This window comes from Candida margitis (genome assembly GCF_024628925.1).
Source record: "Candida margitis strain CBS 14175 chromosome Unknown scaffold13, whole genome shotgun sequence".
Classification (NCBI taxonomy): Eukaryota; Fungi; Ascomycota; class Pichiomycetes; order Serinales; family Debaryomycetaceae; genus Lodderomyces; species Lodderomyces margitis.
The window spans coordinates 71,993-87,461 of NW_026261855.1; the positions used below are offsets into that span (position 1 = coordinate 71,993).

Below are 15,469 nucleotides of genomic sequence, written 5' to 3' on the forward strand. Positions count from 1 at the left end.
ATATATTTGAATGTTTCGGATAATTTAACTGACACACTGATAAAATCGAGGTACCCAATAATTCCACGATGATCATCATCATCACTTTGTCTCTTTTTTTTTTACATGGTTGTAAAGAAAGAAAAAACAAGAACTCTTTTCCCCATGATAGGATAGGCCCACAAACCCTTGTGCTATAAAAAGGTTTACACTGTTATCACTTAAATCTTTGTGGTAGTCTTGAGTGAGAAATTACTGGTGATACAATCTGGTTGTAGAGGAGATCTCGATTCAAAGCAGTTACAGGTAGATATGGATGCCCCAAAACAGAGTGGAACAGGCTACCGCAGAAGACAAGTTAATATCGAATATGATGATGATGAGAAAGGAGATGTTGAAGTCATCTCAAATAAGGATCTAGGGCAACTGACCTCTGAATCCAATAGCAATAGTGATAAACTCAACCGAAACCATATGCCAGCATCACAACAACACTCCCTTGCAGATGAGTCTTGCAAAAGTCAGATTGAACTATACGACAATGCTTCCTTGCACCCTGAACAACCTCGAGAAGTGACTACAAGAAATAACTCAAATAATCACAAATACAACAAGAATACTGACGGTCGCAGATTTCGACCAGTTGAGCATAAGTCGATGCCCAGCAAAAAAGACTTATTAAACGGAAAAAGTCCTTATCAGGAGTCAGACAGGACCTTAAAAAGGAAAAATGATTGGGAAACAGAGCAATTTAACAAAGCACAACAATTGAATCTTCAAACTGATGATAAAATCCATTTGGCTAATAACGACGAATACGAGTATGTGTTTGATGAATCACAATATGTCAACTTTGACGAAAATGAAGAGACTATAATAAATGGAGAGGAAGAACAGGTTCAAGCACTCTCAAACAAACCGAAAGATTTAGAGTCTTTGCAAAAGTCGCTTCCCGTTTACCAATACAAGGATGAATTTTTGAACCTTTTACAGAATCACCAGGTGATTATAATAGTTGGAGAAACAGGATCAGGTAAGACGACTCAATTGCCTCAGTATCTATACGAAGGCGGCTACTCTCAAAACGATACAAAAATAATAGGCTGTACCCAACCAAGAAGAATAGCTGCCGTCTCAGTAGCTCAAAGGGTTGCTGATGAAATGGGGACATCATTGGGAGGCTCAAAGGGGAAAGTGGGGTACTCTATACGATTTGATGATAATTGTTCGCCATCAACTGTGATTAAATTCTCAACTGATGGTATGTTATTAAGAGAGTTTTTGAATGACCCAAGCTTATCCAATTATGGAGTAATAATGATTGATGAAGCACATGAACGTACACTATCAACGGAAATTTTATTGAGTTTATTGAAAGATTTAGCGTTGCAAAGAAAAGACTTGAAGATTGTGATTGCTAGTGCTACAATTAAAGCATCGAAGTTTTCCAACTATTTCAATGGGGCTCCTATTTTGAACATACCGGGTAGACGGTTCCCAGTAAAGATCCACTACACAAAACAACCTGAAGCCAATTACCTACAAGCAGTGATGACCACAATTTTCCAAATTCATTTAACACAACCGTTGCCAGGGGATATTCTAGTGTTTTTAACAGGACAAGACGAAATTGAAAGACTTGAAACACAAATACAAGAAGCTATAATGAAAATTGGTGACCAATTGGAAGAAAGAAAGTTATTGGTCTGTACAGTTTATGCCAATCTACCGAGTGAATACCAGAGCAGGATTTTTGAGCCGGCACCTATCAATACGAGAAAAGTTATATTGGCTACAAACATCGCTGAAACATCAATCACAATCGAAGGAGTATCATTTGTCATTGATCCTGGGTATGTCAAGCAAAACGAATTTAACCATTTAACGGGAATGGAGAGTCTAGTAGTTGTTCCCTGCTCCAAAGCCAATTGTGACCAAAGAGCTGGACGTGCAGGAAGAGTTGGACCAGGAAAATGTTTCCGAATGTTTACAAAACACTCATTTGACAATGAAATGGAAGATTCCCAAAAACCCGAAATTCAGCGCATCAATTTAAATTCAGTCATATTGTTGTTGTTATCACTTGGTGTCAATGATTTACTAAACTTTCAATTTTTGGATCCACCACCAAAGGAGAGCATTATGAAATCATTAAATTTGTTATACTCACTTGGAGCAATTAAATCGAGTGGTAAACTATCCAAAATTGGGTTTAAAATGAACGAATTTCCACTTGATCCAGTATTGACAAAATGTATTTTAAGTAGTGAGAAATATGGAGTCACCAGAGAAGTTTGCATAATCATTGCCATGTTGACAGAATCGTCAAACTTAAAGTATTTCCCAAAGCAGATTGACCAAGAGGTAATTAAAAAGAGACATGGCCAATTTGACGCCCCTGAAGGAGATCATTTGACATTGTTGAACATTTTCAATCAATGGCAAATTTCCGGATACTCAAAACACTGGTGTGAAGATTACTTCTTGCAATACAAGACTCTACAAAGATCACGCCATATCTTTCAACAAGTGATACGAATTTGCAAAAAAATTGGTGTCAATGTCAACGCCGAGCTGACTGGGGATGATAAATATAACATTGAAGACAAGCAAAGCCAAGATGAAGGAAAATCACCGTCGCAATTCTACATGTCTATCCAAAAGCTGTTTATTAGTGGCTTTTTCAACAATGTAGTCAAGTTATCACCTATGGGGGATTGCTATCAACCAATTTCAAAGTCAAGACAAAACATTCCTTGTTTTGTCCATCCGTCATCAACCTTGTTCAAAATTAAAATGCATAAGCCGAAGTACTTGATATACTATGAGTTGGTGCTCACTAGTAAGGAGTATATGAGGAATTGCTCTATCTTGGATGAGCTACTTGTGAAGAAGCTATTAAGTGATTTGTAAATAAATCTTAGTTCCGTAAAACTGACGATTGGATTGGAAGAGTATTGGCTTGTTTTGGATTGAAACGGAGTTCTCTTTGATAGGTATTTCGGTTTCCGATTTAGATATGCTTGCTCCATTGGTGTACCAATCCAATTGACAAAATGAGACTGGATGACTTATTCACTAATCTGGGCGTAGAGTACCAATGTAATAACAGATCTTCTAAACTCTCATTGTAGCTGCGACTCAGGGACATCATTAATACCTTGCTTCTGTTGAATGGCTACTTGTTCCTTTTTTTTTTATTTTTATTTTTTAACCACATAAATTGTTATGTTTACACACAAAGAGTTTGGGTTTGAATTACCTTCCTGTTTCCCCCCCCCCTCTCACTCACTTCAAGGACTTATAGCAGCTAGATGCCGCTATTCCTACCGGAATTTCATCAAGAAATACAAGCCAAGTTTTTGGACAGAGTCATTCCCGAGTTGAAAGAAGATTCAATCAATTTGGCTAATTATGAAGTAATTGATGACTTGTTATCCTTTCTTGAGTTACCACTGGATCCACCACTCATCCCATCAGAAGATATTTTCCACTTATTGTTGACAGTATCTTCAAGAAGCTCAAGCTGCAACTGGTCTTCGGCTCCGTCGAAATCCAAGTATGGTTTAGTGGAGACACAAGAACAACTATTAGCACTAAAACATAGCGACCAGTTGTTGCATAAATCAAGCCTAACTGATCGTTGTATCATCATATTGGAAAAATACAAAAACCTTGTTTACGATGGGAATCAAGGGGTATATAGGGCATTACAACAGACAATAAATCAGTTGGTGACGAAAGAAAGTAGCCGGAAACGAGCATCGAGCATCAGTTCAATGTTGAAGCCAACAGGAGAGTCACCAGTACCAGAACTTAAAGAGGAGAGAAATTCCAGAAAGAGGCGACAGACAGAGAAACAGTACAGAGAGGGCAGTGATGATACTTTGATTGTGATTAGTGATTCCGAGGAAGATTATAACGATCCCGAATTTACACTACCGCAAGTTGGAAAACAAGAAAGTGATGAAGCGTCCAAGGAATCGAGTCTAACCAATGGAACATCATACGAGACTTGGGATGGCTTGCGTGTTTTTGATGAACCTTTGCTAAAGGACCAATTTCGCATAAGCGATGGCAAGTTTGGTCTTTGGGATTTGGTAAATTGGTGTTTTTATTGTGCAGGGTTATCTACAGCTTACTATCCCCAAATTGTCTCATACAGTCACACAATTTACGAGGCACAGGCTACTACCTTACTCTTCATCTTCAATATAATCGAGTACAACTTGGTAGATGCGTTGAAAGAAATATTTAAAGATCAAGATTCATATGTAGCACTTTTCAATGGCCCCAAGGATAAAAATAAGCTTGCTAGCCTACAAGTGGAGGATAATTCAAGTATACTTTTGCTGAGGCTACTAAAGTCGTTGGGCTATTTACAAAGTCAATGGTACGATAGAGTTGTTGAATTTGTATTTAATGGATTGGATAGGCTACCCCCTTTTCCTAAAACTTGCTATCAACATGAAAGCATATTGGTACGAAAGGAGTTCAATAGAAAGCAAAGAAACACATCTTCTAGCGCTGAGTTCAATTTCGGTAGCGATAATATGAATTCTATGCTATTGAGATTCAAAATTTGTGCTATCGTATACTACTGGAGTTTAGTCTTTGATAAGAGGGTATTTTCTGGCAAGTCATTTGGTCGTAACTTAGCAACACATTTAGAGCCTTCAGAGTTGGTAAAGCTAATATGCGACAAATTCAGCAAGATTGATTATCGGTACTTAAGCGAATTCTACTATTCGCTATTGTCGGAATCGGCGATTCCAAACAAGTATAAACTGCTATTTTTGATGAATGTGGCAACTCGATTGTTAAAAAATATGATCGGTTCATCTGAGAGTGTCAGTTTTGAGCTCGACAACTTTTTACGTGCTGGAGAGGGGAACAATCAGGTGCATAACTTAGATATGATCTTGTCCTGGATCACTGAACCATCAATATACGCTCAACTAACAGAGGATGAGTCGTGGACTGCGTTTGAAAATTTTTACCAATCTTGGATGAAGATGAATTTTCTTCTTGAATGGGCTTTGTCGCTGACATTGTGTGATTTGAAACACACGGGGAACATGATGTACAAAGACTCCATAATTTATGAAAAAGTAAAAGCTGCAGATCGTTTGAGGGAAATAGCCTTTCAAGAGTTTCTCGTTTTCAGTTCAAAGCCTCTTGATGAATCAAATCTCAACTTTAATTTGGATCAAGGTTTTGTTGATCTGGTCAACAGGGACATGATGACTTGGGAACCATTCACATTGATACTATCGAACTACTTATAAGTCTACGTATGACCGGTGAGTCCCCATATTGGGGTTGATTTGATTTTTATACTATACTATTCGGAACCTAAATAATATGCTTTACTTTGAAATAATGCCTCAAATATTGGATTTGCCATCCCCCAAATCCCACCAAGGAGAATATAATGATAATAGAGAACCATTTGATTCTTGAGTTGGTGGATTCATTTGTATCCCTCATTCTCTCCTCTCTTCTTTTCAAATATTGCAATTCCTGAACAATTTCAGCTGTTAAGCTCTCAATCTTTTTCAACTCCACCTCCACTGGTTTCAATTTTTCACTTGCTTGTAACGCGTTCCAATCTCTTGCAGCAGCACCGCTTTCAACTTCCAACTCAACCAATCTAATAGAACTTTCTCTTGAGCCATGTTTCTTCCATTGCTGTTCCTGGTGGTTGTAGAAGCAAATATCCACGGCGGCATTATTATGAGAAGTGAATGCAATTTTCACCTTGCCCACAATATCTTTCCTTGTAGCATATTGGTTACCAACCGAATCAACAATGGTTATATCCAATCTTTGTCCGTCTCCCTTATACCCATCTGTGTTAATGTTGACTACAACCATCTGATTTTCCTGCACGAAATCTCGAATACAAACAGGTTCAGGACGTGGCACTGCTGGAACTTCAATATGCAATGCGTGAATGGCGCATGCTATAAATGATAAGATCAATGCAAAATTGAAAAAGTACTGCATTGGAGTATTTATATTGGTATAATGGTGGTGGTGGTGGTGGTGGTGACGATGATGTCCGGATAACCCTTATAACGTCAAGAAATGTGAAAAATTCCAATTGAGTTTGATTTTGATTTCGCTTTTGCTGTTTGCGTGTTCAGTTTTTTTTTCTTTTATTTTTTTTTTTTCGTTTTTTTTTTTCCTACTGTCAAAAGTCTCTCCTCTCCCAACTTCAACATTTTTTTATTTTTTTTAAAGACGTGTACACCCCTGTAGCAGAGTCTTTCTTTATACTTCCTAAACCGGAAGTCTACTAAAAGTTGAAGAAAAAAATAAGAAAAAGAAAAAGAAGAGAGAAAAAGACAAGAAGTGAAAAATTGTACAACTGGTTAGACTAGAAAACGATCTCCTAAAGTCATCCACAACCATGGCCAAAGCAAAAGCAAATACCACCATGATCAAAATGGTGTCAACTGCATTAACAGGATATGAAAAATGGTTCAGGATACCCAGAAGTGCTAGAAAATTGAATTTGATTTTATACGATCCAAGAGCTCAAAGACATTGTCTATTTAAAGAAGACAGAAAGAGAAAAATCGCCGAGTTACCACCCAAGGATTATGCTAGAAGACATCGCTAGTGGTGAGAGGGAGGTGAACCCCCCTCCTCCCACCAAGATAAAAAAAATTCAAATTAAAACATTACGATTAGTCACGACTTGTACATACTACACAATAAATTAGAACCTTTGAATGAACAGTAGTTTATTTTAATCTATTTACAAGTAAACTTCTATATCTATAACTTGAGATTTCTAATTTGCCAGTTGTTATCGACTTTCAATAATTCGTTATCGCCAATGACAGTAACCAAATTGTTAGGGTTGTTGACAAGATAGTTTTGGGTAACATGCTGCAAATCTTGAATAGTTGTGCTAAGGAAATTTTCTCTTCTTTCTTGCCTCAAATCGTCGCTTATCCCTTCAAAAAATTGGGTAGAGCCTTGGCTTGCAACGTTGATAGGGGCATCTATACTTTGGAAGACCCTCAATTTGGCCTCTGTTAAATCCTTCTCGCTCCATTGAGCATTGAGGCCATAAGCAAACGATTCTTCAAATGTTTGGATGGACTTGACTGGATTGGGATCCCTATAAGAATAAAAGTCTAAAGTTCCCCCTAACCCGTCATAAGTCAAACCGCCTCCATAGGCACCATTAGCCTCTCTAATCTTGGAGTGTAGATTTTTAAATGTGTACAATTGCGATAGTATCTGTAAAGCAGCACCTTCTTTAGAAGAGAAGGATGCACCTTTCTTGGCCAAACATGAATAACCCACTTGGAATGGGAGATTAATTAATTGCTTTTCCGAGGTGTGATTATACTTGAATGACTCAAGTAAAGAGTCAAGACCATCAGTCGTGGCGGGCGTAGGTCCTGAAGATGCCATTTGCTCATCAAACTTGCTAATCAACAGCTCATTTTCTTTCACTGTTTCAAGGTCTCCTACTACTCTATATTTGAAATCACCTTGCAAAACTGCCTCCTTCATAGTCCTCAAAATTGGCAAAATTTCATTCTTCAAATAATCCTTGCCTTTGTTTTCAAGATTCCTATTCATTTCCATCACAAATTGAACCTGTTCTAATCCTCCAGTGACTTCTCTGATGTACTTGGCAGGGGTAATCTTTGAGTTACTGACTCCACATGCATAAGAATGGCCGCTTTCTGCAACTGCATTAATTTGGTTCTGTCCCATGTTTTTGATTAAAGTACTGAGCTTATCCAAAACTTCCTCATCATCACTAAGCCGAGTATCTTGTAAAATTTCTCGCCATAAGTCATAAATATTGGCTGCATTCTCTTTTAAAGCTGCTCCCGCCAACAGATACTGCAATTTCATCAGATTTATGTTATAAGGGTCAGGTGTTATCCTGTGGTTAAATGAGATCCCACCAGTAACCAACTGTATTTTAGTTTCAAGCTCGGTAATGGGCGTCTCTGTCGTACCTGCAAGGTTTGTCAAACAACTGTTGAATAGCGGAAGGTATTTGTAATATTTTGCTGACAAGAAAGGAATTTCCTTCAACGCATTTACATAAACAAGACCATTAGTATCGACAACTCTCTCATTTATATCCTTGTTGTTGACACGCACTACAGCAATATCATAAAATGACCCCCTTTTGGAAATATCCTCAACTGCTAAAGAAGGTAACACGTCTGCATCTTGCTCTTGAGTTTGAGACTCCGCCAATTCAATGTTCCTGTCGTAGATTTTTTGTCGATCATCCTCCGTTAGCTCTTCAATTTTGCTCAGTAAGTTGTCAGTCTCTATTTGACCCAATTGTTTTGCAAAATTATCTCTTGGTTCCATTGTAAATTTAAATTTTTGAGTTGCATTATTCAACAATGTATCATTCAATAATTCCTCAAACATCTTCAATCCTCTTTCCGAGTATTCTTTCTTGAACTTTGACAAAATTGCTTCCACAGTAAGGACCTCCAACGGGTCTGCACCGTTGACCCAAGAAGGAACTAGTGAACTTAGTAAACTAAATCCAAATTCGGGCTTGTGTCTTTTAAAACCCAACTCAATTTGATGCAACAACGCTTCAACTCTATTATTGTATGCCGAATCATTGGCGCTCAACCTCGGCATCACACTATCCCTGATACTATTGATAATCGCTGACTCCAAGCCTCCAACTTTTTCCTTAGTTAAGTAGTTGAAGCCAACTGTTATTGAGAAAAGGGAAGTTGTGGAGTCTAACCCGGAATTTGCAGAAAAATCTTCGGAATACCCACTCTCAATAAAGTCTTGATAAAGTGGCGAGCTATGACCATCGAAAAGTAGCGAAGCAAGAATCTTCCACTTAAACAAATTATAGTACATCAGTATATCCAAAGGGTTACCCAAGTACCACGTTATTGACGCGTTATACTGTTCCGATATGTCCTTGTTGATCATTGAATCGAAAGGGCCAGGAACTGTGACTTCGTGAACCTTTTTAGGATCGGTCACAAATATCGATTCCTTGACCTCTGAGCTTAAACATTTCTTGTCAAAGCCTTTAAAGTACTCATTGAGTCGGCGTAAGTGATTTTCTAACGGTAAATTACCATAAGTGAATGTTTTTGCATTTGACGGATGGTAATTTCGACTGTGAAAGTCAACCAATTCTTTGTAGGATAAATTGGTCATTTTTGTAGGATCTCCACCCGAGTTGTTCAAGGCTGGATAAACAGACTCCAAAAACTTAATGTAGAAGTAGTACATTGAATTGGAGTACTGTCCTTTCATCTCATTATAAACGACACCTTTGAATTCAAGCTTACTCTTAATATCTTCTAGAGCTGAGTTTTCCAATCTCCATCCCTCCTGTATGAAATCATTGTAATTCAACAACGGCTCAAGGACCGACGAGAGATACACGTCCATTAAATTTTCAAAGTCCTTGCGATTAGTCGTTGCAAATGGATAAAATGTATAGTCATGACCTGTCATTGCATTCATAAAGTTACTCAAACTTCTATTGGTCATTTTGAAAAACGGGTCCCGAACTGGGTACTTTTTCGACCCACACAAGGTTGTATGCTCTAGAATATGTGGCACCCCAGTGGCATCGGGTGGGTTCGTTTTAAATGCTATTGAAAATACATTGTTATTGTCATTAGCCGAATCCAAGTGCAAATGTTGGGCTCCACTTGCCTCATGTTTCAATAAAACTGCCACTAATGAAAATTCAGGTATCGTGGTTGTCTTGATAATTTCAAAGCCATGACTTTTGGACCTAATAGGATATTTGTGCAACGCAGTCGTACTACTTGACGCAGTTCGCTGTGCAGCAACCTGTTGCAAATTTCGCTTTAGGTTGTATCTTAGCATTGCTTTGATAAAGATGCACTATGATGATTATGATGATGACCTTAGTAAGGTGTATTCTCTTCTAGACCAAAAATCTTTCCGTCTGCGCATCCATTTTGCCATTAAAGTAGAGCATGTGACTTTAGTCACGTGACTGACACTTCAATTGATGCTTTCTTTGAATTTCTAGAGAAAAAGAGATGGTTGTCTTCTTTGGACTATTTAGAAACATATCTTATTATACAAGCTTTACCTATCCAGAATTTTCCTCGTTTCCGCTATTCAGTGGTAGATATAGATCTATCAGTAAATATTGTGTGTTCCGATTCCGGCAGAAAGTTTTTATTTTAAAAAATTTCTTTTTTTTCCCAATTGGTTTTACTACTTTTTTTTTTCATTCTGCATAATTTTTCAACTCTCTGGAGTAGAAACACTTTGCTGAGACCACCCAGACCCAATCGTCTCCACTTTTCATGAGTCAACCAGAGTCTAGACTAAAAATATCGCATGAGATACAGGTGAAAAGACCCGTTTCAAGCAATGCTCACCAGAATAATGCACAAAAAGTCACAACTTTGGGTGGCTTTATAGCTGGTGGTGTAGCCGCATGTGGGGCAGTTACCTTTACCAACCCAATAGAATTGATCAAAACAAGGATGCAACTTCAGGGCGAGCTATCGAAACTGTCAGGACAGGCCAAGCTATATAAAAACCCATTCCAAGCTTTCAAGACTATCTATGCACACGAAGGAATACGAGGTTTACAGCAAGGATTGATTTGTGGTTACTTTTACCAGCTTGGATTGAATGGTTGTAGGATTGGATTTTACGAGCCGAGTCGATACTATATCACCAGGTTGCTTACCCCAGCAAATATTGAAAATGGACATGTTCCACAAAACCTATTCATCAATGTTGTTGCCGGATTTGTATCTGGATCGGCTGGTGCAGTTTTGGCGTCTCCATTCTTTTTGGTGAAAACCAGGATGCAATCGTATTCGAAAACTGGTGCGGTTGGTCAACAGACATATTATAGTGGAGCATTTGATGGTTTACGGCTGATCTATAAAGCGGAAGGTTTCAAAGGATTATACCGTGGCGTGGATGCAGCCATTTTGAGGACGGGTGCTGGTTCTGCGGCCCAATTGCCAGTATACAACTTGACAAAAGGCTTTGTTTTGAAGCACCACATTGCCAAGGACAATACGTTATTGTTACATTTCATAAGTGCGTCAATGGCTGGTCTAGGCGTAGCAATTGTGATGAATCCCTGGGACGTTGTGTTGACAAGAATGTACAACCAAAAGGGAAACTTATACAAGGGACCTTTGGATTGTTTCCGGAAAACTATTGCTATCGAAGGCCCAATGGCCTTGTACAAGGGTTTTTGGGCTCAATTGTTTAGAGTTGGGCCTCATAGTATCTTGACGTTGATTTTTATGGAGCAATGCATGAATGCAATGGTTAAAATTGAACATAGACTTGGGTTGGCTCCTGCCTGAGAAGGCTAATATTTGTAAGAGTAGAATGATTATAGAGATAATAGATTTTTGTTAGAAATTTTTCAAGATACTTGCAGATGTTTAATAGTGGTGCTACTCTCGGGAATATTGGCGGAACTGTGAAAACCAAGTTTGGCCCTTTTTTATTAAACACTGGCTCCCCTCTCTCTCTCTCCAATTCTTATTGATATTGACTGACAATGATTGATGATTGATTTGGAATGGTCCACAAATAAGAAAGAAAATAAAAAATAAATTTTGGGTGTGAGAAAATCAAAACCTCTTCCAAGCATAATAAGCAAAAAGGAAAGAGTGAATTTAAGAGTTACAACTACATATACGCACAGAACATACACATACACACAAACATATAGCCACTACTACATCATAGTATAGCACTTACCTTTCTAAATCAGCAGATAAAGGGCTTGTTTGTTTTATCAAATTCTATTTTCAAATACGGCTTTTTATTTATTGTACTCATTCATTTAACGCCACTCGCATCAAAAGCTATTTGGAGTTTTAAAGTGTTGCAAAATCGTCCAAGTTGTGCAACGTTCATGCAAAATCAACTCACTTAGAAACTGATAAGCTGTGGAGCATAGAGTAAAGTACCCTGCATTCAAATCACTGGCCCCTTAAATGCGTGATTCCAACTACAGAGCCATCTCCAGCAATAAGGCAGCGGTTACCATAACTACCAGCCTTTATGATAGACGAGCATTAGATGTCACTTCAGATAAGCCTCTAGTCAATTCGCTTAATTATCTCACTTATTTGGTCAGCTCATCGGCAAAAGTCCGCGAGACGCTTTCCGTCGATGGGGGAATTGAGAGATTAATCGAAATATTGCATGAATGCCACAGCTGCGACCGGTATATCAACGACAATGGAGACAAACAGGTATTGATTGCCTGGAAATGGACATTAGCATTCCAGTGTTTAGTACTTGTCGGTACTAGAGGCACAGAAAAGATCAGACAAAAAGTGGTAAGAGCGGGCATCTTGCCAATTATTGCAACAGTACTAGACAACTACTTGACGTTGCACGAACAAGTGTTTTTGCATTCTACTACTACCCAGCTGCTGCACCAACAATCAGGACAACAACGAAATACATCTACCGACCCCACCCAGCAATCTGACACCCAAGTCCAAGAATTATTTCAATCCTTCTCCAATCAGGAACAGTCGGATAGCTTTACGGTACATCCTTCTGCTTTACGTGATGGTCCCAACGAAGAAGATTTATCAAACGCCACTTTTTTTCCAGTAACCAATGGCCTATATTATGATCAATTCCTGACCACTGCGACCGCTTTGGAATCCACAGCAACAGCAACCTTTTCGACTGACAATATCCTTCCCGCTGGCATGACACTAGACAACATTAGACACGAAGATGTTGAAAACTCAAGTCTCGAACATTTGTTCCAACTTCTTCGAGTGTCGTCATTTGATGACGGGAAGCAGCGAGATGGCAACTTCGAGAAGGAAAGCTATTCACACAGCCTGTCCATTCATTCAGAAGTGAAGCGAAACATTGTCGTTTTAAACATTTTAGGCAGGCTTCGAGAGACAAAAGAAGCCGATGTTTTCGAAGAAGGATTTGTCAATGACTGTGAGTTTGACATGGATAGCAATCTCCAATTCTTATCGGAATTGTACATGCGCGATATGAGCATCAACAGTAAAACCGGATCGAAAGCAGCCGTGCGGTCGTTTACAAAAACTGGAGTTGTGATACCCAAAGATGACGATATTGTTTGGTCTTTGCAACTACTAGCATATATATCGAAGTATCCCTATCTCAAGGAGGTTCTTCAAAATACCCATTTGGTATTGGATATGAGCATACGTGACAAACAATTGAAGATGTACCTTGAAAATCAGATTCGATTGAAGGTGAAAAAGTCCCTCAGCATCAAATCAAGACCCACAATAAGACCCAAATCCAGAAAACCGAGGATCACATATTTGAAAAAATTCAATCCGAGTGCGTCAAACTCCCCTCAAATGTTGACATCGTTGAACGATGACAGTTTAATTCCCAAAGGCGATAAATTTGCATTATGTGACTCAGGATACGCAGGAATTGAAGAAATTAGTCATGTTGAGATTAGCGCAAGAGCAGATGACGAAGCGGTTGAGGATGAGGAGGAAGTGGAAGTAGAAGACGACGAAGAAGAAGAGAATGAAGATGACGTTTACAATGGTAAAGAGAACTCTGATGGGGATTTGGAAGAGATCTTTTCCGACTCTAGTGAATGTACTTTCAAGGATTCCAGCGAAAGGGATGATCTCATGGCAAGCTTGTACGAAAGAGTAGTTGAGTGCGAGTCATTGGAGAATGACTTTTTACGAAAGGTCAAGCTATACCAATTGAACGAGAAGTTGAGTAGATTAGTCGATGAAGAGAGCAAGAAATTGTCAAGTGCCATCATCAAACAGAGATTGAAGAAAAGGGAGTTTCTTGAGCGTAAATGGGATTATGAAAAATATAAGTACTTTGATATTGACGAATACGATGAAGATAAGGATGACTCGTTAAGGGAATACAAAAGGATCAACTTGTTCCCCATTGTTGAAAAATTTACATTTTTATCAGGCACGGATATGTATTATTGGTCAGGGGTAATCATGAGAAATTCCTGTCGCAGAAATGATCTTAAAGGCGGTGTTCGTCAATGTGGAAACTTGGATTGCGGCAAGTGGGAAAAGTACCCACGCGAATTTTCAAAATGCCGCAGGTGTAAAAGAACAAAATACTGTTCCAGAGATTGCCAGATGAAAGCATGGCATTGTCATCGAAATTGGTGCATTCCCAGCTCATCAAGTAGCAGCGCCTGTAATCAAACTACTTCTTCCGTGCCCGTGCATCAACAAAACCAGGACGATACAAGGGGTGCAGGAAGAAGCAATACACTTTCTGATGACCCTGGAAGTCAAGCGGGAAGCGAAGGGGCCAATGAAGATGGGCAAGAGAGCCCTCATGAATTATCATAAATTGTAGCTAAATAGATATAATATATGAAACATGTATTCATAAGATATTGAAATTTATACTGTAGGTGGGACCATGTATCTGAAATGCATTTTGAATTATTGTATTTATTGGTGTTTCGTGGATGAAAACTCAAAGTTTCATTGGTGTAACTTGGTAGCTGGAGTTTATTACAGTAGTAGAAATTAAAAGGTCAAGGTAACTCTACCACCCCCACACACACCGCAATCGCCAATCACATGACGCGTCTACCCTTGGAAACAATAGACTTACTAAAACAAACACTCAATCTTTACAATACCATTGAAATAAATAACATTGTCGTATTCACAAAGGAACTACAGTATGTAGGAACATTTGGCTTTGATGATCAACAAACACTCCCAGAATTGTCTGAAGCAGGAGTAGCTGAATATCGCAAACTTGTCGACGCAATAGGTTCGAATGATAAGAAGTTGGTTAGTTTCGATACGGGACCAAGTGAAAAGTACATATGTCACGTAATGGATAAATTTGTTGTATTGTATCGGTTAAAAGCCCCGGTTGAAGAAGAAAGTGACATTCAGATTGATGATATTACGACCTCTCACGGTTAATATAATGGTAAAATTCAAAGAAGTGATCCTATTAGCGATATATGTGCCCCCAATTGGTTAAATCATTACGATATACTGGCAGTGTTGAGGTGTGTATATGACCCAAGGAGATTCAAGACAAGATAGTTTACACTAGAATGCTTACGCCGGATTAACATCATAGATGTTGTGATGTAGTAATGTTGCCGCTTTTTTCCAACAGCTATAGGTGTGTGGTGTTTAAGGTATGCGCTGATTATGGTTCAATGAGGCTATAAGAGGGGATCAAGCTATAATAAGGAAAGAAATCTTGTATATAATATGTGGCATGAGATAGGGCCACAATGCATTATGAGGTGAAGTGTATTGAGTGATATCAATACCTGAATATTGCGTTGCCAGAAAGTAACAACAGTAAAAACACAACGTATACATAGTAACCAATAGTGCTATATTTCGGTGATTTGGGAATGTGAATGACTCTGTCCCAACTCAATAGTGATTCTATATACAAATCAGTGAATACATATACTAAAAGAATGTTATTGTTTGCTATT

At 38.6% G+C, this 15,469-nt stretch overlaps 8 protein-coding genes across 8 annotated transcripts; 6 read left to right on the forward strand and 2 right to left on the reverse strand. All coding sequences in view use genetic code 12, as the record gives it.

Annotated features, from left to right (window-relative positions):
* Positions 1 to 291: 291 nt before the first annotated feature.
* Positions 292 to 2,892, forward strand: CANMA_003869 (DEAH-box RNA-dependent ATPase; the record flags this gene model as incomplete). The annotated part of the gene is made up of 1 exon (XM_051816086.1): positions 292 to 2,892. One exon carries the CDS (start codon positions 292 to 294, stop codon positions 2,890 to 2,892), a length of 2,601 nt encoding a protein of 866 aa, XP_051670496.1.
* Positions 2,893 to 3,293: 401 nt separating this feature from the next.
* CANMA_003870 (uncharacterized protein) lies at positions 3,294 to 5,267 on the forward strand (the record flags this gene model as incomplete). Its single annotated transcript, XM_051816087.1, has 1 exon — positions 3,294 to 5,267. One exon carries the CDS (start codon positions 3,294 to 3,296, stop codon positions 5,265 to 5,267), a length of 1,974 nt encoding a protein of 657 aa, XP_051670497.1.
* Positions 5,268 to 5,334: 67 nt separating this feature from the next.
* On the reverse strand, positions 5,335 to 5,988 carry ERV25 (Erv25p; the record flags this gene model as incomplete). Its single annotated transcript, XM_051816088.1, has 1 exon — positions 5,335 to 5,988. The coding sequence occupies one exon, from the start codon at positions 5,986 to 5,988 to the stop codon at positions 5,335 to 5,337; it is 654 nt and encodes a 217-aa protein (XP_051670498.1).
* A 406-nt stretch (positions 5,989 to 6,394) lies between these two features.
* CANMA_003872 (mitochondrial 54S ribosomal protein bL33m) lies at positions 6,395 to 6,607 on the forward strand (the record flags this gene model as incomplete). Its single annotated transcript, XM_051816089.1, has 1 exon — positions 6,395 to 6,607. The coding sequence occupies one exon, from the start codon at positions 6,395 to 6,397 to the stop codon at positions 6,605 to 6,607; it is 213 nt and encodes a 70-aa protein (XP_051670499.1).
* A 158-nt stretch (positions 6,608 to 6,765) lies between these two features.
* Positions 6,766 to 9,852, reverse strand: CYM1 (Cym1p; the record flags this gene model as incomplete). The annotated part of the gene is made up of 1 exon (XM_051816090.1): positions 6,766 to 9,852. The coding sequence occupies one exon, from the start codon at positions 9,850 to 9,852 to the stop codon at positions 6,766 to 6,768; it is 3,087 nt and encodes a 1,028-aa protein (XP_051670500.1).
* A 452-nt stretch (positions 9,853 to 10,304) lies between these two features.
* OAC1 (Oac1p) lies at positions 10,305 to 11,333 on the forward strand (the record flags this gene model as incomplete). The annotated part of the gene is made up of 1 exon (XM_051816091.1): positions 10,305 to 11,333. The coding sequence occupies one exon, from the start codon at positions 10,305 to 10,307 to the stop codon at positions 11,331 to 11,333; it is 1,029 nt and encodes a 342-aa protein (XP_051670501.1).
* Positions 11,334 to 11,975: 642 nt separating this feature from the next.
* Positions 11,976 to 14,339, forward strand: MUB1 (Mub1p; the record flags this gene model as incomplete). Its single annotated transcript, XM_051816093.1, has 1 exon — positions 11,976 to 14,339. The coding sequence occupies one exon, from the start codon at positions 11,976 to 11,978 to the stop codon at positions 14,337 to 14,339; it is 2,364 nt and encodes a 787-aa protein (XP_051670502.1).
* A 237-nt stretch (positions 14,340 to 14,576) lies between these two features.
* CANMA_003876 (uncharacterized protein) lies at positions 14,577 to 14,933 on the forward strand (the record flags this gene model as incomplete). Its single annotated transcript, XM_051816094.1, has 1 exon — positions 14,577 to 14,933. One exon carries the CDS (start codon positions 14,577 to 14,579, stop codon positions 14,931 to 14,933), a length of 357 nt encoding a protein of 118 aa, XP_051670503.1.
* Between the last annotated feature and the right edge of the window lie 536 nt (positions 14,934 to 15,469).